The 26,810-nt window shown below is 45.8% G+C and overlaps 1 protein-coding gene across 6 annotated transcripts in view; it reads right to left on the bottom strand.

Annotated features, from left to right (window-relative positions):
- Positions 1 to 26,810, bottom strand: part of PTPN13 (protein tyrosine phosphatase non-receptor type 13) — a 161,852-nt gene that overhangs the window by 29,600 nt on the left and 105,442 nt on the right. For 4 of the 6 annotated variants that reach the window (XM_083520397.1, XM_083520398.1, XM_083520401.1 and 1 more), the window contains 13 exons: positions 23,921 to 24,073; positions 22,466 to 22,648; positions 20,226 to 20,388; positions 16,489 to 16,912; positions 15,104 to 15,201; positions 13,491 to 13,580; positions 12,993 to 13,100; positions 11,259 to 11,390; positions 8,615 to 9,078; positions 6,510 to 6,653; positions 3,057 to 3,150; positions 2,552 to 2,637; positions 1,257 to 1,419 (listed from right to left, as the gene is read on the bottom strand). In XM_083520397.1, coding sequence (XP_083376523.1) covers positions 1,257 to 1,419; positions 2,552 to 2,637; positions 3,057 to 3,150; positions 6,510 to 6,653; positions 8,615 to 9,078; positions 11,259 to 11,390; positions 12,993 to 13,100; positions 13,491 to 13,580; positions 15,104 to 15,201; positions 16,489 to 16,912; positions 20,226 to 20,388; positions 22,466 to 22,648; positions 23,921 to 24,073 — 2,302 coding nt within the window. The remainder of the gene's footprint in view (positions 1 to 1,256; positions 1,420 to 2,551; positions 2,638 to 3,056; positions 3,151 to 6,509; positions 6,654 to 8,614; positions 9,079 to 11,258; positions 11,391 to 12,992; positions 13,101 to 13,490; positions 13,581 to 15,103; positions 15,202 to 16,488; positions 16,913 to 20,225; positions 20,389 to 22,465; positions 22,649 to 23,920; positions 24,074 to 26,810) is intronic. The other 2 variants (XM_083520399.1, XM_083520400.1) reach the window with 1 other exon arrangement.

Here is a 26,810-nt window from a genome sequence, read left to right as displayed (position 1 = left end):
GAAGACACCTGAAGGCAGCCCTGCTTAGGGAAGTTTTTAACGTTTGATGTTTTATCGTGTTTTTAATATTCTGTTGGGAGCTACTCAGAGTGGATGGGGATACCCAGCCAGATGGGTGGAGTATAAATATATTATTATTATTATTATTATTATTATTATTATTATTATTATTATTATTATGTTCCCAAGATTCTTTGGGGGAAGGCGAGACTGTTTAAAGTGGTGTCATAGTGCTTTAAATGTACAGTGCAAATGGGGGCATAGGAAGGGGGGGGAAAGGAGAACTGGAAGTGATGAAAACAGAGAACAGGTAGGTCAGGTAAGCAAGTAAGCGATGATTCTTGCTTGAAGGAGAAGCGGGCTAATAATAATTATGGTCATTACTGTTTCGTCCAAATGGTTTAATTGAGCTCATGGACCAGCCCTGTAGGGCCACTATTATTTTAATGTACTGAATAGAGTGAAAGATTATGAGTCATTGGAAGAAGGGGAGTGTGTGTGTGTGTGTGTGTGTGTGTGTGTGTGTAAATTTAATAGTGTTCAGTTGATTTTTTAAGTTATTTTGTTAATATTGATTCTAAATGCCATAGTGATTTGTTAATCATAAACAGTGGTACTTTGGCTGTCAAACGTAATCCGTTCTGGAAGACTGTGCGACTTCCGAAACGTTTGACAACTGAGGCACAAAAGGCAGTCAGCAAAGTCAATGGAGAATTTTTAAAAAAAATACAGAAGCCGTTTGACTTCTGAGGAGTGTTCGAAAATGGAAGCAATTACTTCCGGGTTTTGAAAGTTCAGGTTCCAAAACATTCAGCTTCTGAGACGCTCAAAAACCGAGGTACCACTGTACTATGACTCACACTGTAAGTGTGATATTAGCTTATTTATTTATCTATTGTTACTGATCTGTTAATAGTGTTTTATAAATGGCAATGGTTTTAATAATAATCTGTTAATTATATGATATGATTCACACTGTACTTGTGATATTCTATTCTATTATTACGGTTATTTATTTGTTGCTTGTAAGCCACTTTGGTATTCATTTGACTGGAAATGGAATAGAAAGACAATCAATCAATCAATCAATCAATCAATCAGTCAGTCAGTCAGTCAGTCAGGGAATTCTACTCAAAGGGCCTGACACTGCAGTCGTTCTAATGTCATGTTATGTCTCGGTCCACTGGCCTGCCATTCTAGAGGTAAAAATAACCTATTGAGGCTCAAGCCCACTTTGCATTCCGACAGAATCTCACCGTCAGTGACAAAGTTGTAGTCTCTGGCATGTGTCATTTTCTTCACAGGTCTTTCTGGGGCCCCACTGTGATTGGGCTGGTTTGGAGGTGTGCACTGTGGCGTAACTGGAGCATGGACTCTGGCGGCTGGAGGCTGGCCCTTTTCCAAGACCAGGCGGACCTCCTGCAGGAACAAGCGTACAGACACTTAGCCATGGAAATAAAAGAAAAGGTCAGCACAGGATGAAGTACGCAGCACCAGGGTCTTTTTAGCATTGGCTCCACACCTGTGGAATGCTCTCACCACTACTGAGGTGCGTGTCGCCATGCCATTGTTTCCTTTTAGAAATGGGAAAAGACACAACTCTTCTGACTAGCTCCTGGATGAAGGTATCAGCAGATGAAATGATTTGTGAATAATTTTCTTGAATGGATAACCAATTCATGCTGCGAATCTCCTAAGAAATGAATGCTTGCATTTGAGTCTTGCCTCTGCCAGTTGTTGTTGTTGTTGTTTAGTCATTTAGTTGTGTCCGACTCTTCGTGATCCCATGGACCAGAGCACGCCAGGCACTCCTGTCTTCCACTGCCTCCCGCAGTTTGGTCAAACTCATGTTAGTCGCATCGAGAACACTGTCCAAGCATCTTGTCCTCTGTCATCCCCTTCTCCTTGTGCCCTCCATCTTTCCCAACATCAGGATCTTTGCTAGGGAGTCTTCTCTTCTCATGAGGTGGCCAAAGTATTGGAGTCTCAGCTTCAGGATCTGTCCTTCCAGTGAGCACTCAGGGCTGATTTCCTTTAGAATGGATCAGTTTGATCTTCTTGCAGTCCATGGGACTCTCAAGGGTCTCCTCCAGCACCAGAATTCAAAAGCATCAATTCTTCGGCGATCAGCCTTCTTTATGGTCCAGCTCTCATTTCCATACATCACTACTGGGTATGGAACCTCAAATAAGGAAGTATCCCTGCATTGCAGCAGCAGCCAGAATATGTGGACGGCGCCAGGATTAGCTTGACCTTTGCCACACAGTTCTGGAAGAGCCACCACATACCTGCCCATATCTTTGAAGATAGCAGCAGCACAGCCTAACGTTTCAAAAGCCACGATTCCTGGGAATACTCTGGCAGCTGCTGCTTTTGCCACACGGGGGAGAGCAGCGGCTGTCAGAATAAGCAAGCGACTTCTGCAATGACTGAGAATGGCTTGGTGGATGGTGGCAGAAGCAATAGTTGTTCCTTCTCCCAGGAACTTCCTGCAACATAGAAATGCAACATAGAAATTGGCCCCAGAGAAACAAGGCTGTAAACCTCCTACCTGGCCGGTATTCCTCAGGATTTCCACAGCTTGTTTATGGGTAGCTCCTTCCAAAGTAACCCCATTGACAGAAAGTACACGGTCACCTAGAACCAACAACAAAGGGTTACAGGAATCCCGTAAGCAGAGGCTAAGCACAACCCAACAAAATAAATCTCCTCTCACAGCTCCAGTCAATAGCCATTCATTGGAGAAAGACTTGTGCAGGATAAAACACCAGCAGAATGAAAACATGGAAAGAACTTTCTCGGTCAGGTCAAGGGTCCGTCAAGACCAGCGTCCTGTTTCCAATAGTGGGCAGCCAGATGTACCTGAATCTGACCAGCCATCCCCGTCCCCAGCATCTGATCTCCAGAAATATGCGGCCTCTGTACACTGACGTCCTAAACAGCTACCGAGGCTGATAGGGTCTTGATAGGCCCAGCTAAGTGGGATTCTCCAAGAATCCCGGCTATTCAGGAAGCTGCAAAACCCCAACGTGAAAATAAAGGTTAATTATACTTGCCTTTTTGAATTCTACCATCAGCTTCAGCTGCTCCCTTAGGAATAACAGCTTTCACATACAGGCCTCCATGCCTCACGTTCGTGTTGACACCACCCTGCAGATTAATAAATTGGACAAAAGTTACGACCTTAATGGAAAGTCAGATATCCGAAACCAAAGGCACCAACCCAATCCCTTAAAGGAACCCAGAACATACTCATGCAGGCTATCAGCAAGGACAAGCGGCAGCCAAAAATGAAACCCAGAAGGAATTATTATTTTTCTTTTCTTTTTTGAGCCCCATGCAAGCAAAGAGATGGTTCCCAAGGCTTCTTCTGGGTACAGAATTCTAGTTTAAAGTTCTGGTAACAGATCTATTGAGAATATTTGTGAAGGTTAACAAAGCATGAGTCTGAGGGTATATCATGCATGTCCAGCCATTCAGATACAGACAGACACAGAGAGGGGAAAACTAAGGTGCACTGCTTCTTCTTGAGTTATGGAAAGCTGAGTCGGGGGAAAAAATGAAATTTCAGTAGGCTGGGTGGTGGGTTTCTTCTAATGTCTGAAATTTCAGTTTGGTCACCATTTCCTGCTAAGTTTACTGTGCCTTTAACTGCTGTACAACAGGCAAGAATCCAACAGGTGAAGCTTTCCCCACTGCTGCATCTCCAAAAAGGGAAAAGCTCAATTGTTGGATTTCTTTTTGCACAACATTGCAGAAAGCACAATCGGGGGAGGGGGGGGGACCTGTCCACTTTAAGAAACGTGGTTCTTGAGCAAGAAGGGGTCTATGGATCCCTAAACTGGAGGGATCTGAGGCTCTTCAGAATTGTTGGCTTCCCACTCCCATTGGCCCAGCCAGCATGGCCAATGACGATGGGAGGTGTAGCTCAGTAACAACTGGGGGGCTACAGGTTCCCCATCTCTGGTTTCAGCAAAAGGCTACTCCTTCCTTAAGAGTGTCCACTTCCTATGCTTTCAAACTAGCAGCCTTATTTTATGTATGCTTAAAGGTAAAGGTAAAGGGACCCCTGGCCATTAGGTCCAGTCGTGACCAACTCTGGGGTTGTGACGCTCATCTCACTTTATTGGCCGAGGGAGCTGGCGTACAGCTTCCGGGTCATGTGGCCAGCATGACTAAGCCGCTTCTGGCGAACCAGAGCAGCGCACAGAAATGCCGTTTACCTTCCCGCCGGAGCGGTACCTATTTATCTACTTGCACTTTGACGTGCTTTCGAACTGCTAGGTTGGCAGGAGCAGGGACTGAGCAACAGGAGCTCACCCTGTCGTGGGGATTCGAACCGCCGACCTTCTGATCGGCAAGTCCTAGGCTCTGTGGTTTAACCCAGAGCACCACCCGCGTCCTGTACATATGCTTACTTGGAAGTAAATCTCTCTGTGCTCAGTAGGTTCACTCCTATATAGGTGTTGATAGGATTCCAAGCCGACAGTATTTAGTACAGGGCCAGCAAAACACATTTGCTTTCTGTTTCAGATTAGAAATTGCAACCAACGTGCTCACAATACTGTGCAACTCTAAAGTGTGTTACAGGGAAGCAGGAAATGTGTTTTAATTTCTATGGCAAACTGATTTACTTTGAAAAGGATGAGAACTCTAGATTATTTGGACCAATGCCTTGGGGAATATGCCTGAGCTGATCTCCTTGGGTGAGCCACAAATACCTCTTCTAGAGATCTGCATTTACTCAACTCTCCTTGTCCAAACTGCTTTCCAAAATTCTGAGATGCAATCCTTCAATCTGATCTTTGGAAAGTGAACTGAAGATTGCCATTAAAAAAGCACTTTCAGACAACCCCACAAAAAAGCAATAAACACAAGGACACGGCATTGTATACCCGCTTTCGGAGTTTTATCTTTAAAGTGACATTGTCAAGTAGTTGCAGCCCATTAAGTACGAATGATCATGTACAGAACTCAGCTTACGTTCTTACAAAATTGAAAAGGCATGCCAAAAAGTGAGGTTACTGCTGCCAGCTTCTAACGCAGAAATGGTCAATATGCTGAGCAGTCAAGAGTCAATGTAATTGCAGGTTCTTCTACCCTGTTCCTCCTGCCCCCTCCCCAAATTTACTGGGGTGGGGTGCAACTAAAATTCTGCTTGATACAACAGGCAGAGTGGGGCGTTTGCGCGAATGAAGGGATGGAGGAAGAATAAGGTGAAAGAAGGCATAGCTGTGCCACCTCCCTCAGCACTTTAAAAGCATCCATGAGTTACAACTCAGAGAAATTGTGCATAAATATAAATATTCGGTAGTATTCTGCTTCGCAACCAGCAGAGGGAGCTCAGAGGATGTGTGACAAGGCTGTATCGACTCAGGTGCCAATAAGTGGCAACAGAACCACATACAAAGTCAAGAGTTAAGCTTGAGAGGTAATTCACTGATTTCCAGCAGTCTTTCTGCAGGGACAAGGAGAGTCACCACTGCAATTCTGCAGTGTTATAAATACAAGCAGGGAAAGTACGCATTTTTGTTGTTGTTGCTTCCATTCATGGTACGCATAGTAATACGTTAGGAAACTCGATTCTGATCTCAGTCGTAGTTTACGCATGAATTAGGGCAGCTCTGCACATCATGAGTGCTGTGGGAAATACTGGGGTTTCACACAGAAAATACATAAAATGTGGATACCCTACGTGAGCATGTGGCAATAATGCTGGGTGGGAAACTTGTGGTCCTCCAGACGTTGTTGGACAGCAACTCCCATCATCCCAGACTCTGGCAATTTTGGTTTTTCTCAGTTTCTGATTTTCCAATCCTAAATTCAGTTGTCCACATAAATTCGCATTTTTTTAAAAAAATCATGAACTTTCACCACTATATTTTTGTGAGAATTTCTCCCAATATACATGTCGGAATATTTTTTTTGCTGAATGTATACGCTTTAGAAAGGCGATTTCCTCTCAAATAATGCATGTGGAATGTTATTTCCCCTAATAAACACATTTTTATGTACACTTCACCCCAGTGTATGCGTTTTTGTACACATTACATGGCATTGCAAAAGTCGGGGAACTGCAAATTTCAAAGGATGGCTGTATTTTGGCTCCTGTATCATTTTGGAAAGTGAAAACAGGGAGGTTTGCCTTTAAGTGAGAACTTGGTTGAATTGCTCCCCCAAACCTAGGCTGGAGTCCAACAATATGTGATGCACAACAAAGTTTGCTTTACTGTAATGTATGAACCAAGTCACTCTGTGTGTGCATTTTTCCCCGAACAAAACACAACACTCGGGTTTCTCTTGATGTGCAGAACTTGCCCTGAATCCTTCCCCTTTGCATGTAATGTCATGCAGAACCTCAGCCTTGAGAGTTGTTGAGAGAAGTTAAATATTAGCAGCAGGTTTAACTACTTGACAGTGCCTCTTTAAGGTCCACTGCTACCCTGTAAACCATACATTTTTAACAGGTCGCTTGGAGTGGAAGAAAAAAAGAGAAAACAGGTAAAAACCTTGTCAAACAGTACCGTGACACTTATTCCCAAGCCGTTATCATTTTTGGCCAGTTCGACCTCAAAGATATCTCCAGGTTTAAGAGGCGGTGAAGAAAACTTTTTAGAATTCATTGAGTTGGCCAAATTCATGAAGTAAGGCTCCTTTACAAAAAACAGACAAAAAAAACAGAGAGAGAGGAAAAGACAAAAAAAAGAGAGTATACCCTGTTAGAGAGGTGATTTGTGATTAGGACTGTATTACATATTCAGCAGGGATAGCCAAAGGTTTGAAACAGGGATAAAATGAGATTACACGTACATAAATATTTACACATGCACAAACACAACGCAAATAAAAAACAGGGAAGCACTCTCGAAATCTAAGCAGATATATCCAAACGCAACTACCATTTGATGCAGTCTTTCAGGCGACATTCATGATGTTATGGATCAAAGCGTCTGCAGCGACAGATCTCCCAGAATAAAGGAATCAATATGCCAATAATTGCTTGGGTCAGATACACGGCCAAAATTGCACGGCGTAATGCGGTCATGTGTGGCCAGCTGATCTATAAAAGCATTATGTGCCTGAGCAAGCGGTCAGCTGACCTACAGGACCCTCACGTGACCCTGTCACAGAAGGCTCCAGGTGGGCAGGTTTTGGCTAAGGAGCAGGAGGGGTAGGATAAAGGATGTTAAAATGGGATTAAAAAAGGGTTTTGTGAAAACTGCCTTGAGCTGAGGGGGGCGGGATATTCCAGGGTCAGACTAAGAGGGAAATAAAGGTAAAGGTAAAGGGACCCCTGACCATTAGGTCCAGTCATGACCGACTCTGGGGTTGTGGGGCTTTTCTCGCTTTATTGGCCGAGGGAGCCGGCGTACAGCTTCCGGGTCATGTGGCCAGCATGGCGAACCAGAGCAGTGCACGGAAACACCGTTTACCTTCCCACCGGAGCGGTATCTATTTATCTACTTGCACTTTGACATACATTTGAACTGCTAGGTTGGCAGGAGCAGGGACTGAGCAACGGTAGCTCACCCCACTGCGGGAATTCGAACCGCCGACCTTCTGATCGGCAAGTCCTAGGCTCTGTGGTTTAACCCACAGCGCATGTAAATAAGCTCCTATTTCTGCTCCCTAGGAAGGAGGCATAAAGCAAGGAGATCTCTGGGGTTACGCCATACACCGGGGATGGAGAAATTCTCTTTGTTGCCCAAAGAAAGACTTTGCCCAGACCACACCCACTCCACATGGACTTTCCACCCTTGAGTGTTCATGTCTGAATGGAATATAGCTCCATCACGAAAAACGGTCCTTGCCTGTAAACAAATTCTGTGACTTATAGAGGCAACAAAAATTACCCTGATAGGACTGCAGCAGGGCTAATAGTCAAAGTGGGTGGGGGAGAAGTAAAATGAGAGAAAATAAATGTTGCGTAAATGACTCATGTCTTGGCCTACTGAATTCACCACGATTATCCCGTAAGGCAGCCGTCACCACCTGAAACAGCATCTAACTCTCTATAAAGCGTTTAGCATGCCACTGTCCTGTTTACCAGCAACCCTCCTGTTAAAATGATTCATACCCACAACAGAGAGAGACCCCAATAAGCGGAGACATCTCAAGTGCCCATTTCCCAGGCAGGTGGGGATTGCCAGAGTGGGGAACCTCACTATAAATAGTGCAAGCGTGCTGAAATGGGCTTTCCGGAGGGCTCTTTTGGAACCAAAACCAAGCTCTTGTATTATCTTTTGCTGATCACGTAGGCTAATATACGCTTGCAAGTAATTTCTCCTTGGGAAAATAAGCCCCCAAAGCGTTAGTAAAAGGTGCCAGAGCGGTTAAGCAATGGAAGCGCCGGTTGCCGATCCCCACCCAGTCCATCTCACTCCCTTGTTTTAATTTCGAAACAAACCAGTAACTATATAAGACCTCATCCACACCATGAATTGAAAACACTCTTATACAATTTTCACAACTGTGGCTTAAGAAACCAGTTCCCAGAATTCTTTGGGTGGGGGAAAACCATGACTGTTTAAAGCATCATCATGGCGCTTTAAAGGTATGGTGTGGATGGTATGGAGGTAAAAAACACACAAAGTGGTATAGAAATGGACTATGCCTTTTTGGCGGCCGCTGTTGCTGGTTCCTGGCTGCTGGAGTAAGTGGCTTCATCCATATCAGAATCTCCTCGGTCAGAATACTCCACGGTCTCCGCCGTTCCAACCTTTTTGGCTTTTGTTGTGTTTGCCTCCAAAGATGCTCCGCTTCTTTCGCTGAATTTGGAAAGGGCAAGCTGGGAATCGATGCAATTCTGGTATTCCGGCTGGGGCTTGTCGCCGATATGGTTGCCGAAACCACCGTTTGTTTGGCTCTGGGACAGGCTGGCACTTTCGGTCCTGGAGTCTTGGGAGCTGAGGCTTCCGTCCCGTTTACCCGAGCCAAGGCCAGATAAACTCCCAGAGGTAGGCCTCTGCTGGCTCAGTGGCCGGTTGTGTTCCTCTGAAGACGACTCTGCCTCATGGTCTGGTGTCAGTGGCGGCCTTTTAAAATACCCCTTTGTGCCACTGAGGAGATTTGATGGTGCTAAGGAGAAAGGGAAATTCCCAACAGTAAGCATTATTTAAATAGCCTAATATAGTCATAAAGGTAAAGGTAAAGGAACCCCTGACCATTAGGTCCAGTCGTGACTGACTCTGGGGTTGCGGCGCTCATCTCGCTTTAATGGCCAAGGGGATTTGAACCGCCGACCTTCTGAATCTCCTAGGCTCTGTGGTTTAACCCACAGCGCCACCAGCGTCCATACTATAGTTATACCTTGGGTTAAATATGCTTCAGGTTGAGCGCTTTCAGGTTATGCTCCGCGGCGACCCGGAAGTAATGGAACACGTTACTTCCGGGTTTTGCCGCTCGTGCATGCGCAGACGCTCAAAATGACGTCACGCGCATGCACAGAAGCGGCGAATTGAGGCCCGCGCATGCGCAGGTTGCGTTCTACTCAGGATGCGAACAGGGCTCTGGAATGGATCCTGTTCGCATTCAGAGGTACCACTGTACACTGGTCAGTTGAGACATACATATCTCTGCTTAATAATCCAAAATATGCTCAGGTCTTGTGCCTGGGTGCTCCATCCTACAGCCAAATCCTTCCTTCTTTCCGTCTCAGCCCTACATGAGCCACAAGAAATCAGAAACGTGCCAGCCCTACTGAATGTCAGATCCAAGAACAAACGAAAGACAGAATTCCAACCAAACACGGCCGATGAGAGGATTTGGGGGACAGCATCAGCCCTGGGATGGATAAACATGTCAATTTCATTTTCTCTCAGTTCTTAATTTTTTCTTCAGTCTTAAGCTTTAATTCTCCACATTTCTGCTTCAGTTTGCGAAGTTATTTTTGAAGTGCCCTTGTGTGTGGATCCAGCACTTTTGTGTGGATTTCTCCTGTATTTTTATAAGCAATTTTGCCTAATACACGTGGTTTCTTCCAAAGCAATTTCCCCTAATATTTTTGTATGCTATTTTCACTAATATATGCATTTAGATGCACATTTTAGTATATGCATTGGATGGAGAACTGCATTGCAAAATTCCAAGAAGTGCGAATTTTGAAGTATGGTCAAATTTCAGTTTGTGCGTTGTTTTGGAAACTGCGAATCAGGTCAAGTTCACTTTTAAATGCAAATTGACCTGAATTTCTCCTCCATCCCTAATTGGCACCCAGGTCAGGAAACTTTAGGCCAAACTGACCCTTTCCTTAATGGCCTTTTAAGCAGGTTATAAAAACATTTTTGCTTCAACAGGCCTTTAGTCTGGTTTCCCCTCATGCGAAGCCTTTTAGTGACTCCTAGCTCTCTGCTTTTACTACTTATAAGTTGGACTTTTGCTTTTGGAATTTTACTGTCTGCTTTTAGTGACTGCAAGTGTCCTTGTGGGCCTATCTGGGCTGAAAGGCAGGGTACAAATATTTAGACAGACAAACAAACAACCCTGATATAATGAGCTATGTCAGCTTATCAATTCCATCCACCCCCAACGATCTGCAACTTTGCTCCAAAGCTGTCCCTTTCCTTCCACCCACAAGCTAATTTTATCGGATGATAAATTATGCTAGCTGGGTATTAACTGGCAAGTTTTAGTGTTGAAGAACCCCGGGATATGTGGCCGAAGGTGTAGCCAATTCCTGCTAAAACCTGCTGCGTAACAGTGCCTGCCTTAAGGGGAACATGGAAATTACTTTCTAATTGCAACAACAAGAACAACTGCAACTGGGTTGAGCTATTGTGTATAGATGTACGAAAGGAGAAAAACTAAGCAGAATTTGCAGATTACACCAACTATTTATCTAAGACAGGGGGGTGAGGAATTTCTGGCCAGTGGGTCAAATTTGGCCCAGCATGGCTGCCTTCCCTGAACCATGCCTACCTACCTCATATGTGATGACAGGTGTGACAGACATAGCTGGATCAATCACACAGCTGATCCCTGCAGAAAGTGGTTTTGCTAGAGCTCTGCTCTGCGCTTTGGCAAGAATAGGTTTAGCAAGTCCCTTTGTGCTGTGGTTTCCAAGCACCCAACAACTGTTAGGCACTTAGGAAGTGCTGAACAAGGGACTCTGACAGGAGGGCGGGATAATGCCGTTTGATTGACAGGTTGGTTGTCCCAACCACCTGTCAAAGTTGGCCCGCAGGGGGTGGGGGCAGATAGCAATCTGGCCCGTCAGGCAAAGAAAGGTTCCTCACTGCTGATAACACTTAGCGGAATACCTTTCGTATGCCCCTCCTTAGGCTGCGAGATGACAAGGGTCACTTCTTCTGGAGCATGCTCAATAATTTCCAGTGCTGTGTGATGGCGGACCCCTTCCAAGCTCATACTGTTCACTGATATCAAGCGGTCCCCTATGGAGAGAGAATGATTCGGAGATCAAAACAATACATTTTCAAGTTTTTACAGAGGGGCCATGGAGCAATCCACTGACTGCTGCAGATGTTCAACATCAATTTAGTGCTTGGTGCAATGCAAATGATGGACAAATCTGGCAATTTCAGTTTCTCATTTTCCCAATATTAAGTTTGGTTTGGCTCATTTCTGCCTATGTTTGCGTGAAAATGTGGTAAAAAGGTAAAGGACCCCTGGATGGTTAAGTCCAGTCAAAGGCGACTATGGGGTTGTGGTGCTCATCTCGCTTTCAGGCCAAGGGAGCTGGTGTTTGTCCACAGACAGCTTTCCAGGTCATGTGGCCAGCATGATTAAACCGCTTCTGGCGCAACAGGACACTGTGACGAGTGCCAGAGCGCACAGAAACACCGTTTACCTTCTCGCTACCTATTTATCTTCTTGCACTGGTGTGCTTTCGAACTGCTAGGTTGGCAGGAGCTGGGACAGAGCAATGGGAGCTCACCCTGTCATGGGGCTTCAAACCACTGACCATCCGATTGGCAAGCCCAAGAGGCTCAGTGGTTTAGACCACAACACCACCCGCGTATACACACACACACACACACACACACACAGTCTGCATGAAAATTCATAAGCATTTTCACCAATATTTTAAAAATTGTATGCCGTTTCCCTTAGTGTATGCATTTTCCCAAGCAATGGCTCTCATGATGCCTTGAATGGGAAAGTCTTGTATCACATTGCCATAAGTTCTTCACAGGTTCTTTTGGACCCAGATTTAAATCATCTCCACACGGCCATAATGCTTGCTGTGCGACTATCTTGGGCTAGTGACTATCTCTCAGCCTAACCTACCTCACATAGTCGTCATTTGGCTAAAATGGGTGCAGGGAAAGGTGGGATGAAAATATAATAAGGATAAAACAAGAGTGATGGGTATTTAGGATACCCCTTGCAGTTATGTTTTGGTTGTTGCAGCTGTGTGGGGCTTCAAAAAAGCTGTGTGGGGCTGTTCATTTTCCCAGAGAAAGAGTTTTTTCTTCCTTGTCTCTTCCCCTGATCTACACAGCGCCCTTCTGAAGTTGCTATTATTAGCCCCATTGGTTCTGGGGAGGGAGGGAGACAGGAGATAATACCCACCCCCTACAATGTTTCCCCAAGCAAATTAGACCCCACTCCAAGAGGTGTTTCAACAAAGGGAGAGAAAGAATAATGGATCTCTCTCACATCACTGTCTAGTTTGGTCCTGATAAGAAGCACTGAAACTTTATTTTTCCAAGATGAGCTGTTAAGCTATAAACTAACAAACCAAACAACAGGCAGCCATCAATTGCAGACGGTTAGCAATATAGCTCGCCTACATAAAAAGTGTAATTGCCTGATAGGGCCATTCAATGCATTTCATTTTCCAAAATTAGCAGCAAGCGTGTCTTCCAATCACTTCTAATGTCATTGCCAATGGCAACATTCAGTATTTCAACATTAATACATATGCAGTAACTTTTGTTCATTATATTTGTTTTTTCAAGTCAGTGTTTTTAATATTCTGGCAGTATTTCTACTGCTTTCTTTCAACATACAGTAGCAAGCCTAAGATTTACCTGGTTTTAGCGATCCCTGCAAATCTGCTGGTCCTCCAGGAGTTATCGAGTGAATGAAAATCCCGAGGTCAAGCTTTCCAGTTTTCTCCCCACCAGTGATCTGAAACCCTGTTTAAAGCAGTCATTTAGTAAATTTTGTAAAACATTCATGGCAACGTTTCATGAGATTTTCAGAGACCCATTGACCATGGTTTACTAAGAATTTCATATTGGGTGTCCTCCAATATCTTAGATAAGGATAATGGTCAGTTTACCCCAATGGGGAATCTAGAGATAGAGTTAGGTAGGACATAACACCATGCTGATGACTTTATATCAACAAGTGTTAAGTCTGTTCCAATATCTGATAGCTTTCTAAACCTGGGGACATTTCATTCAAAAACAAAGGCATCTTCCAGACTGAACTCCACCACAACCTGCTCCACCTAATCAAGCGGTATGCTCGATTTTTGTTCATTTCTGTCATTACCTATGACTTTCAAAGTGACATCAACTCACCTAAGCCATACTTCTCATCTTTTTTCAAGTTTACCAAGCTGATCTCCCTTTCTGGCAACAACAGTGGATTCTGCTTCATTTGTAGAACATCTGTAGGGAAAGGGAGGTGGGGAAGCCACTGAGATACAGCAGGGTATATTTATTTCTTGGAACATGACACAACACGAAGGACTTGAAACCTTTCAAGTCAACCTTCACTTGAATTTGCTTTGTAATTAAAAACAGCTCTTCTTGCATCTCAAGAGGGGCATTAATGATAGGGCTCAACACGGCTTCAACATTTTGGGGAAAGGAAGTTCTTCTCCTTCCTACATGAAACACATCCTCTAGGATATGCCATCTGATGAACATTTAACAATTTTATCTCCACAAAGCAATCAGCCCCCATTTTGAATATGTGTACATTAATGCATGCAGATTCCATCTAACTCATCGCCTTTGCGGGGTCTTCCAGAGTCAGATATTCCTCATGCAAGACAACTTATGGTTCTGGAAGTGATGCCATGCTACAGGGGCTTCATGTAGTGGAAGAACTAGCCAGGCCCATGCATGGGGAGGGCAGCTGGGTCAACTTGCCCCGGGCCCTGAAGGGCTAAGCCGGCCAGCCCATCCCTGCTGCTAGACTTTCACTGTCATGCCAAGATTTTCTAACTTTATTTTAACAAGACTCCTGCCCTGGGCCTCAGACCAGCTCTGCATGGGCCTGCTTTCACAATAGTCCATAATATAAAGGTAAAGGTACCCCTGACCATTAGGTCCAGTCGTGGACGACTCTGGGGTTGCGGTGCTCATCTCGCTTTATTGGCTTCCAGGTCATGTGGCCAGCATGACTAAGCCGCTTCTGGCGAACCAGAGCAGCGCATGGAAACGCCGTTTACCTTCCCGCCAGAGTGGTACCTATTTATCTACTTGCACTTTGATGTGCTTTCGAACTGCTAGGTTGGCAGGAGATTCCATAATATAGTGGAACTATATTAAACAGGGGCACAAGATGAGTGACTGGACCTGTGTGTGAAGTCCCCTGATCTCTCTCTCTTTTAAAGGACTCATAGCTCAGTGGGAGAGCCACATGCTCTGCACGCAAAAGGCTCCAGGTTCAATCCCCGACATCTCCAAGTAGGGCTGGAGATTTTGGAGTGCCACTGCCAGTCAGTGTTGGCAACACTGCGCTAGACAGCCCAGTTGTCCAATTGGTTATCAAGACAGCTTCTTACATTCCTAACCATTGCAGTGCAACTGTTCCTGTTGCAATGTTTATCTAGGAACAAGCTATCTGCTTTTTATAAAGAGGAGCTGTGGTACTTAAGTGCTTCAGTGAGGGGAGGAGGGAATCAGTATCACCAAAAATGACAGTATAGAATCACAGAATTGCAGAGGTGGAAGGGACCACGAGGGTCACCTAGTGCAATGCCCTGCAAAACAGGAATCTTTCTTTCACCCAACGTGGGGCTCAAACCCACGATCTTGAGATTAAGAGTCTCATGCTCTACCCACTGAGCTATCCCAGGATTAAGTCTGTACACGGTTCAAGTTAATTACTAATGGACCTTTAAAAATCCAGTCACAAGGTCTAAATTTTATTGTAAAAAAGTACTGAATCAAACAATGCTGACCTACAACATAGGCTTGGCCAGTGTCTTCAGCGGATGAAGAATCAGATTCATTTTTCCTTCTTTCTAGGCTGGAATTTAAACCTGCATGAGAGTGTGAACTAAAGGTGGTTGGGAAACGGCGAAAGAGAAGCAGTGAAAGGGGAGTGGAGAGGAAAACAGAACATAGAAGGGAACAAAGGAAAAAGTAAAAAAATAATAATGATATAAACATGACAAACAAAACACAAACTGGTGTAAAGGTAGCACCACATCTGGGCGTTAAGAATGCACCAGTGGAAATCAGTGAACATGGAGATGTTTGTTCTGTGCGTGTAGAATCAGAGCTCCATGGGAATAAGTATGAAACAGCTGGCCGCAAAGAGATTTTAGGATGAGGAAATGAAAACGAATCCTGCCGTTTTGCAAAACTGCAGTACGTCCTAACAGACGGTGGCCCCTGACATCTGAGGAGTGGGTCACTGAACTGTAAAAAGCTTAGGAAAATACAGTGGTACCTTGTTTTGAGTCCTGGACGCTCGACGAAAAGTACGCTCGACAAACTGCCACTCTGAGCACGCATGCAGAGCGGTTTGCGCTTCTGCGCATAGCACAATTTAGCGCTTCTGCACAAGCAGCAAACCTGGAAGTAACCTGTTCTGGTACTTCCGGGTTTGCCGCGGACGTCCACTGAAATGGACGCTGGACGGGGCGAACTTATATGGAGGTACCACTGTATAACAAGGTGAAAGTGCTGCAAAAATGCTCAGGAATTCACTTTCGATTCAAAACAATTCTAAAAATGGATCTCTGCTTACTTTTGGCCTGAAGACACCAGCTGTTTAATATAGCCCAATAATCCCAGCTATTGACTGCAGGGCATTAGGAAATGCTGTAAATACAAGAGAGGACTTGGAGAACTTCTGTGGCAATGGTAACCACCCTCCCTAAAAACGGTGTACATACGTTAACTAAAGTTTGCCATGAGGACAGCAACAGAAAAAAAGACCACTTTAAATGCTGCAACCTCCATGCAAATGCCACTGAGAAATGCTTAACCTATGGCAGTGGCAAGTGCAAAAATGAAAAGCCTCTTATCCCATGCTTTGTCCCAGATGCACACAGTGATTTCACTCCGCACAGGTGGCACTGCCTGTGTTTCAGGCTATGCAAGAGAGACTTTAAACCAGGGGTGGGAAACCTGTGGCCCTTCAGATATTGATGGATCACAACTTCCACCAACCCCTGACTGACGGGCCAAGGTGGCAGAGGCTGATAGGAGTCCCACAGCATGTGGTGGGCCACATGATATCAATTTCTGCTTTAAACATTACACAGAGCACCTTCAAAGGGATGTACTTCCTATGGGAACGGCCATGTTAAAACCAGTCCGTAAAAGAGATCCTTACTTGTTGAGCTTTGCTCCTCCAGTCGCTAATTCGGCATCAGATTTTGGCACCTGCTGAAAGATCTTCCCCATCATTTCCTCCATTCTCCGCGAAGAGGCGTCCACGGGGGTGATAACGTTTTTCCGACGCGGACTGACAGACACCTGGCTCTGGGTCAGGTCGTGAAAGGATTTGCTCATGATTCTGGGCCTTTCCTCCCAGGGCAGCTTCTCGTTTTTGTCCCTGGAACAGCTCTGGGCAGACTGGAAGAGGGAGAGTTCAGAGTAGGAGAGCTTCTTGAGAATATCCGCTTGCACCGACAACGGCCGGACCGCGAGCCTGTTCAGTGTGCTGCTGGCCAGGCTGCCGGTGCTGATGGCACGCCCCATGTTGAACCCTTTGACAGAATCCGTGTGGAGGTTGAGGCTCCTAAATGATGCTCTCTCTGCAAGGAAATGGAAAACTGGTTTATGCATTTTCCCTTTCCATGGAGACACCTCCCTTTCCATGGAGGCGCAGATTGCAGCTATAACAAAGGCGGCATTTTTCCATCTCTGCCAAGCTAAGCAGTTGGCTCCTTACCTCTCTCGCCCTGACCTAGCCACTGTGATCCACGCGACGGTCACCTCCAGACTGGATTATTGTAACTCGCTCTACGTGGGGCTGCCCTTGAGACTGACCCAGAAACTCCAGCGGGTGCAGAATGCTGCAGCGAGACTCCTTACGAGGTCTTCGCTGCGAGATCACATTCACCCGGTGCTATACCAGCTGCACTGGCTCCCGGTGGAGTACAGGATCAGGTTTAAGGTGCTGGTTTTAACCTTTAAAGCCCTATACGGCCTAGGACCCTCGTACCTACGGGACCGCCTCTCCTGGTATGCCCCACAGAGAAACTTACGGTCTTCAAATAAAAACATCTTGAAGGTTCCAGGCCACAGAGAAGTTAGGCTGGCCTCAACTAGAGCCAGGGCTTTTTCGGCTGTGGCTCCGATCTGGTGGAACACTCTGTCACAAGAGACCAGGGCCTTGCAGGACTTGACATCTTTCCGCAGGGCCTGCAAGACAGAGCTGTTCCACCAGGCCTTTGGCCAGGGCACAGCCTGACTCCCTCCCTCAGCAATCTTCGCGGAGCTCTGGCCCAATGGTTGCCAGTGGCTTGAATTAATTAATTTTATAATGAATGATTTTAGAATGTTGTTTTTGCTGTACTTTTGTACTGTTTTATTGTTGCTAGCCGCCCTGAGCCCGGCTTCGGCTGGGGAGGGCAGGATATAAATAAAATTTATTATTATTATTATTAAAAGAAGCACACCTCAAAATGCCTTCTGTGTAGACTGGGAAATCTAGAAGAAATAAATATGGCAGCTGTGACTCTTAAAGCTCTTCGGGGCTCCAACGTTTACCAATTCAATACACTCAGAAGCCACAATCCAACAGTAACTGTAGATGGGTGGTGATGTTTAGGGTGCATACAGACTTAAAGAGTGTGACTTCCCCCAAATGAATCCTTGTAACTGCAGTGTGTTAATGGTGCTGGAAACTGTAGCTCTGTGAGGTGTAAGCTACAGTTTCCTGGGGTTATTTTTTGGAGAGGGATGCCATGCACTTTAAATGCATGGTGCACACAAAGCCCTATGTGCACACACATACACTGAGTTAATGTTTTAAAAATAGCACTTAGCAGTGGGAGCTGTCTTTTTCCAGGACAAAAACCAGTCACTGGGCCCCACAATCCAGGGGGAGAGGGGCTGCCGTCAAAGCCTGTCTGAACATTGGATGCTTGATACAATAGCTCGGCTGTGCACTAGTACAAACAACAGTGATGCTAATAATTACATTGTCCGTACTTAAAAGACCTACACCGGTTGCTAATTTGTGTCTGGCACAATTCAGAGCACTAGTCTGAATCTTCAAAGCTCTAAGTGGTTTGGGACAAGGTATCTGAAAGCCCATCTGCTCTCACATCAGCCTGTCTGACGTTTAAGATGTTCTTCAGAGGACCTGCTCTGACTGGCTCTCTCTTTTGAGGTAGTAATGGTGGAAACAAGGAACAGAGCATTTTGGGTTGTGGCACCTCACCTTTGGAACGCCCTCTCCATGTTTTTTCACCCCTGCCCTTTTAGACTAGAGGCTGCCATTTTAGATTACCCCAAATGCCTCACTCTCAAAGGTTTGTTTATTTTTTAAATAGGGAGGGTTAGCGATGGCTGCTACAAAAAAAAGGTGTTTCCATGCTTTTGTGGCTGCTACCATTCTCTGAATGGGGTACACTGGGAGATGTAAAATGGCAGTTTCAAGAACTCCAGAAGATTCCAGAACACTGCCACACCTAAATTTGCAAAGTCTCCTGAAATGCAAAAGGAGGGAAAGCAGTTTTGCCTCCAAACCCCTCTCCCCAAATCTGAGCTGAGCTTTCAGCACCCGCTCCTAAAGTAACCAAACTTCACAATGCCATCCTGTAGTGGTTAAGAGAGGTGGACTCGTTATCTGGTGAACTGGGTTCGCTTCCCTGCTCCTCCACATGCAGCTGCTGGGTGACCTTGGGCTAGTCACACTTCTTTGAAGTCTCTCAGCCCCACTCACCTCACAGAGTGTTTGTTGTGGGGGAGGAAGGAAAAGGAGAATGTTAGCCGCTTTGAGACTCCTTAGGGTAGTGATAAAGCGGGATATCAAATCCAAACTCTTGGGACAGACAGGACTTCTGGCTGAGGCCAAAACTCCTGTGCATACTTTCCTTGGGACTTCAACCTCTGATTGAGCATACAGAGGGATGTGTCGCGAGGCTCTTCAAAAGCACACACCTTTCATTGCGTCGTCTCTCTCTTTTATCTAGCATGAAATGTCTTCAGCCCTTTGAAGCCTTTCGATGTAACACTTAATCTTCGTCTAATCTCTGCCAGTCCTCTTTTGCACTCTTTCAAGAATTTGAATCTCTTGTATTTAAAGCTCAGTGCCCAGCGCTGTACACAAGACTCGCCTTACAAAGGTTTTACATGAAAGAAACCATTATCTCTCCATTTGTAACTAATCCTCCTCCTCCTTAGCCGTAAGACCTTGTTAGCTGGGTTTCTGGCAGACACCACGGGCTGAACAGTCTCCACCGAGCTATTGTCTCTTTGTCAGCTTCTCACAACAAATGTGTACTATATACACAGGTGGCAAGAACTATTATTATTATTATTAGCAGTCAACATTCATGTTAATTTTTTTTGCCCATATATGATTTATTGCTTCTTACATTTTTTTAAGCAATTAAATTTAATAGCTGTAGATGATGACAGTTGTATGCAAACACCCCAAGTTGTTAAGGGCCTTCTAAATTAATGCAAGAACCTTGTACCTGGCCTGGGGACCTAATGCAAGCTTTTGGACATCTGAGTTAAGTGCTGTTGTTTCCAATCAGAGTACAGTGGTACCTCGGGTTACAGATGCTTCAGGTTACAGATGCTTCAGGTTACAGACACTTCAGGTTACATACTCTGCTAACCCAGAAATAGTACCTCGGGTTAAGAACTTTGCTTCAGGATGAGAACAGAAATCGCCCAGCGGCGGCATGGCAGGCCCCATTAGCTAAAGTGGTGCTTCAGGTTAAGAACAGTTTCAGGTTAAGAATGGACCTCCAGAACGAATTAAGTTCTTAACCTGAGGTACCACTGTAGCTCTCTTCTGCAAGCTGAGGTCCAACACAGAGATTGTATACAGATTAGCAACAGCAGCAGCAGGAGGAGCAAGAGGACAGGACCAGCCATTGTGCTTACCTATTTCCTGAGCATCTTGGTTACTTTGCCTGGCTCTCATCTGGAGCTGAAATTTATGCTGCGAAGAGCAAAGCTGCAGCAAGTACTGGCAGGTCTTGCTGGTGTCAGTTTGGAAGGCATGTTTTATACCATCAGATGTGTTCTGCAGAGTTATCTTCCTCTTCTGTAGCAGGAAAAACAGGTAAAAGGCAGACACAGATATATGAGCTACTTTCCAGCTTTGGGGTGATGCAAATCATTATTCAAGAACAGAACTTGCAAGAAGCAAACAATTGACTGGACTGCTGTACCGACACTGTACATTACTACAAAACCTGAGGTGCAGAAAATGCAATTACAGCTCAGCTAGATATTATGCAAGGGTTATACTGCATGTGAAAGTATTCAAAGTGCAGGACAAGCAAGATCAAGATCATGGTGTGGAGGTTTAGCGCTCCTCCAGAGGTCCTTTTTATTGTGCATTCATGATGGTTTGTGCTCATGATTGTATCAGGGCAGTTATATGCAATTCCACTTTCAGTATCATTTCCACCTGGAAAGGTTTCAGCGTGGACACACTGCTTTTTTCCCCAGCTGGTGACTGCTGAATTCCTTTCCTATTTCCTACCACTAATGTTCTGGGTTTTGTTCCACTCTCGTTGCGCCACAGGGAATGTGGGCCCCACCAGATGGCAATAATGAGGCAACCCTGGGGAAGTATCTCAGAACAACAAATAAAGCGGAATGGTGTGTGGACGGGCCCAGTATAAATCCACAATTTTTGGGTTGATGACATGTTGCAGAAAGTACCTGTTGCGTAAAACACCAGTTTGGAGGGATTCTTAGTCCTTTCCTCCAATCCTCTTTTTCCAAATCTGCTATTTGCTGCAGAAGTGAAGCTTATACTGATGCTAATAACAGGTTCCCCCCCCCGGGGGGGGGGGACTGGAGTGTACAGGGAAAAGACTACTCTCCCCTTCGTGTGACACATTCCTGCTCCTACCCACCCATCTCTGAGGCTAATCTCCAAATGAGTACACAAACTTAACATCACATGTAATTTGGCCCCACAGGTATTGTTTTTCAGTATTCACCATTTGGTGCTCGGAATGAGGAACGGAAGAACTAAAAGGTAACACTAAATTGAGCATCTTTTCAACTCCATGGCTTGAAATAAATGGGATTCGAAAGTGCTGTAATATTAGTTGGATTCTGCTCTTTACACTAGAGAGTCAGAGTCAACCCACAGATTCAGGGCAAAAAGCACACACCATGTGACACAAGCCTCACAAGACTCCGCCACCTCAGAATACAGAGGGGGGGGGCTGTATGTTTGAGAGCTCCTGTTAAAAGAAAATGCTTCCCTGCATATAGAATGGTAGCTTAGCGGGGAGAGAAAGGTCAGTCTAAATGCCTATCATGAAGAATTTTGGCAGTGGCGGAAAGGAAGCAATTATGCATGCAACCCCCGTCCGTCCCCCCCATTTGCATTCTGAAGTGGTACAGTCTCAGAAGGACTGTACCATAAGGTTCCTCCTACTCCATTATCGGTCTTCAGTGGATGAGATGCCTCCAACAGCACAGTGACGGATCAGCTAGCAAATATCCTCAACCTCTCCAGCATGATATGGCCTGGCTTGTTGCTCATCTAGCTTCTATTACTAAACTATTTGCCACACACTATGGAGCACACGGTATCTTCCTCTTGTTCCCTTCTGGCATGCTGTCATGTGGACACTGTAGATACCGTATTGGCCTGAATGTAAGCCATACTTTTTCTCCAAATTCTGACAGCGAAAAGTTAAAAGTGCGGCTTATATTTGAGACCTTCCCTTTCCCCCCCAACAGCTCTGGGGAGGGCTGGGAGCAGCAGGGGGGCTGCACCCCATTGCCCCACACTCCCGGGCTGTTCTCTTGGGGGGGGGAGCAAGGCCGCTTTGCCAGTGCCCCCCCCCAGAGCAGCCCAGGGGCGTGTGGCAGCAGTGCGTAGCCCGCTTGCCACTCCCAAGCCTCCCTTGAGCCGCCAGAAAGAGGGGGAAGGCCGCCAGCAAAGCAGTGCAACCCGCCCCCCAGAAGCAGCCCGGGTATTGTCTTTATTTCTTTTCCCTCCTTCAATTTTAAAGGTGCAGCTTATTTGTGGGTGCGTCTTATATTCACGCCAATACGGTAACTGGAGTTTTGTGGGTGGGTGGGCAGGCATGGAGTTGTCCAGTCTGTGATTGTACTGGTGGAGGTGGGAGGAGGAAATGTTACCAACGTACGCTGAAGGATATTTTTTTTGTTTCTCTCCACGGGAAGCGGAGGACAGGTGTGCGGGCTCCATTGTGGACCTCAAAAATGAGAACTCCTTTGGGGCAAACTCCCAGCAAAATCCCAGTCTGAGACTTTTTCTCTGGCAACACACGGTGGAAATGAACGCCGTATTCTGTCAGCCTTTGGCAAATCTACACAATGAGAAAGGAGGCACAGAAAGAGAGAAATGTTTGTGAGAAAAGTTAATTTGAGGACATTGATGAGTGTAAAAATGATATTGTGCAGTTCAAAAGAAGAAAAATGTGACCTTACGATGAGATTCACCCTTTGTTTTCATTACTCATTTCACATAAAAACAAATGTGAACATACAACATTGTACATTAATCATGTTCAGTAACAAAACTGTACGTATGTGTGTGTGACTTTAGTTCCACACCAATGAATGCATATTGAATCTGCAACAAATCACTTCAAATAGATAAATAAATAAACACATATTTTAAACACATCTTATTTCTTGGCTGTTACTCTGAAAAGTAATTGCTATGGTTACCTCTGGCCAGGTGCAACCTACATGTAAGACGTCACCAAAAATCAGAAAGGATTTTCCGAAATGTATGATGTGGCTTTCCTATACTTCAAGAGTGTTTAACCTTTTCCAGCCTGAGGGCCACATTGCCTCATGGGCAATCTTCCAGGGGCCACATGCCAGTTGTGGGCAGGACCAGAGGCAAAAGTGGGCGGAGCAACAATTGTGACCCTTACCCTTGTACAGAAAGGTGCGTTTCTGCTAAACAAAAGCCAGAGGTTTACATGCGCACCTCTTTCCATCCAGGTGGCACTGGCACCACTCAGGGACACATGTTCCAGTCATTCAAAAGCAAATTGAGGAAGGCGAAGAGCAGGACCAGTATAGGGTGTGCTATGGGGAGCATTCAGTGCGGGTGGTGCTGTGGCTTAAACCACAGAGCCTAGGACTTGCCGATCAGAAGGTTGGTGGTTCGAATCCCCATGACGGGGTGAGCTCCCGTTGCTCGGTCCCTGCTCCTGCCAACCTAGCAGTTCGAAAGTACACCAATGCAAGTAGATAAATAGGTACCGCTCCAGCGGGAAGGTAAATGGCGTTTCCGTGTGCTGCTCTGGTTCGCCAGAAGCAGCTTAGTCATGCTGGCCACATGACCCGGAAGCTGTACGCCGGCTCCCTTGGCCAGTAAAGCGAGATGAGCGCTGCAACTGCAGAGTCGGTCACGACTGGACCTAGTGGTCAGGGGTCCCTTTACCTTTACCTATGGGGAGCATTCTAAGGGCAGACAGAAAGAGCTGGGGGCCACACTGAGCTCTCAGAGCCTGAGGTTCCCCAACGTCGTTACAAACTTATTTTCACCATTTGGGTTTCATCTGCTTGGAAACCTCTAATGAAAACGAGTGTGGTGGGCTCCACGCTTGACTTCCCGTACTAACCTTCAGAAATTCAAGTTCTGCCTCTTTTTCAGAAGCACCTGCGTAGTTGCTATGTAGTTTTGGCAATTCTTCTTTCACATTAGACAGGTCCAGATTTTCCAGCACTCTAGCTGGTAAATAGTGTTCCGTTCTGAAATAGGATAGGCCATGCACCTACAGAAAAAGAGGGAAAGAAAGAAAAAGCATAAGGGCAAGTTATGGATCCACAGGCATGACCCAACCCGGTTGCAGGCTGGATGATGTGCTACCCTGGTAACGCCAGAATAGCAGAGGTGTGGATGATGAGGAACGCTGTGACACACCTCCCTAGTTGCTAGCAGCGATCCTATTCATAAAAACATTGACCGAGAAGCACAGAATCCAGCTGGGAAGAATGTGGCAAATGTAACCCCCTTGACCCTCATGCATACCTTGACCCTCAGAAGACCCAAGACCAGGTGCAGGGAAACGTTGGCCTTCCAAAGGTTGCTGAACTACAACTCCCATCAGCCCCAGCAAGCATGGCAGTTGTAGAGTTCGGCAACCCCTGGAGAGATAAGGGTTCCTTGCCCTTGGCTCAAGACCTATGTGAAGATGACATATTGAAGTTACCTTTAAACCAGGCTTCCTCAAACTCGGCCCTCCAGATGTTTTGAGACTACAGTACCCATCATCCCTGACCACTGGTCCACCTCGCTAGGGATCATGGGAGTTGTAGGCCAAAAACACCTGGAGGGCTGAGGTTGAGGAAGCCTGGTTTAAACTGAAAGACAAGGTATGCCACTGCAAAGTGAGAGAACTGCTAGTGGGCCACAAGAAATAAGAATGCCAAATAACTGGATGCTCCTAAATAGAAGAGATTGACCACTGTATTTCCTCTAGCAGCAGAATCGTCCAACCCAGCTGTGCCTGAGCATCAGAGGTGATGGACTTGTTCAATCCTGGTTTGGAGATACAGAATAATCGACCACCCTCAAATGGCATGTTGTGTTTCCACACGTACACCTGCTCTGGGCTTGCCTCCCAACCATCCTGTCAGCGACATCTGATTTGCAAAATGGTAGTCCTAGTAGTTGGATCTGGCCTCAGGTTTGTCCTCCTGTGACATCAACAGTGCCTTTAGCACTGAATTAAAGACCCAAACAATTTGGATCACTTTGACTTACAAGGCCTTGAATGGAGAAGACACTGGCCCCAATCTGCACCTTAAAGATCATTGCTTCCAAAACAACAGGGATTTTATCTCCCGGTTGGTGGGTCGCTTTCGCAGAATGGAAGATGGCAGCAGGATCTCCAAGGATGTGATCTATGGGGAGCTGGCTTCCTACTGGCGGACCAACTCTGCATCACAAGGATGTCTGTTAATGTGACATGAAGGCTGGCAACATCAAACCCGCCATGTGGGAGTCCCTTGCAGATGACCATAGTGCCCGGAGACAGAAAGTCATTAATAATAATTTATTATTTATACCCCGCCCATCTGGCTGGCTTTCCCTAGCCACTCTGGGCAGCTTTCAACAGAATATTAAAATTCAATAATCTATTAAACATTAAAAGCTTCCCTAAACAGGCCTGCCTTTAGATGTCTTCTAAAAGTCTGGTAGTTGTTTTTTACTTTGACATCTGGTGGGAGGGCAGTCCACAGGGCGGGTGCCACTACCGAGAAGGCCCTCTGCCTGGTACCCTGTAACCTGGCTTCTCGCAGCGAGGGAACCACCAGAAGGCCCTCGGCGCTGGACAGAATGTGTCCGGGCAGAATGATGGGGGTGGAGATGCTCCTTCAGGTATACTGGACCGAGGCTGTTTAGGGCTTTAAAGGTCAGCACCAACACTTTGAATTGTGCTCAGAAAGTCAGGTTGCGTATCTACAGCAGTGACCAGAGGAGGAATGACTGCTGGAAGGAGTGCGGAGAGAAAAAAATGCCATGATGTCTCTGCATCAGCAAAACCGGATGCCTTCATCTGCCCCAGCTGCAACAAAAGAGGTCTCTCCTTTATTGGTCTCTACAGCCACTGTAACTCTCCAACAGTTTGACTTCTACCTGGGTGCAGTCTTCCATTGTCTCCCTAAACAGACGGGATGCCAACCACGGCAGGTCCCTTCTGCATGCTTGACAGGATGGATGCAGCCAGCAGGCTAGCCACCCTTGCAACCAAAACCATGGTTCAGCACTAGGTGCTAATGCAGCCAGCTCTACTTTCTAGCTGCTAATCCTCAGTTCTATGGCTAACACACGGTTCATTCCCGAAAGCTTGTTTGCGTTCTTCCCCCTGCACTTCAAAACAGCCGATCAACCGAACGAGTAAAAATCTGCATTTATATAGCCTTCAAGATTCTAAAACAACTGAGAGGCATCGATCTACACAGCAGGCTCAAGAGCTGCAAAACAGGGTCTGATTGTTTGCTTGTGATTGGCTGTGGTGATCTTTGTTTTTGTGTGTGAGTGAGGTGGGTGGGTGTTTTGGATCAGGTTAGCCATATTGATTTGTATGCTGTTGGTGGATTATTGTCACTGTCCTGTTGGGCTGTGTATGTGATAAAGGGGAGCCATACCGGGGTGAAGGCGTCTTCTTCTGTTTGTCCCCGTGTCAGTTTCAGTTTATTAGTTAATTTTTCTAGTAGGGCTGTTTCCCATACTATTTGGTACCATTGGTCCATGCTAACTCCTGACAGGTCTCTCCAGTGTTTCTGGGTGCTGAGAGCAGGTGGGTTATGAGTTCTTTGTGGTGTAAATGGGCATTGTTGTCTTGGAAGATGTTTAGTAGGGCCAATTCTGGGGTGATGTCTATTACTTGCTTAGTTATTTTACATATTTCTTGTATGGCTGTTGTCCAGAATAGTTGGATTTTGGGAACAATCACACCATAGGCCAATCCCAACCTCTCTCACCACCACAAGGGAACACAAGGG

Source organism: Podarcis liolepis, assembly GCF_965112155.1.
Source record: "Podarcis liolepis genome assembly, chromosome: 9".
Taxonomy (NCBI): Eukaryota; Metazoa; Chordata; class Lepidosauria; order Squamata; family Lacertidae; genus Podarcis; species Podarcis liolepis.
The sequence above is the reverse complement of the archived record's forward strand: the minus strand, read 5'-3'. Positions and strand labels throughout refer to the sequence as shown.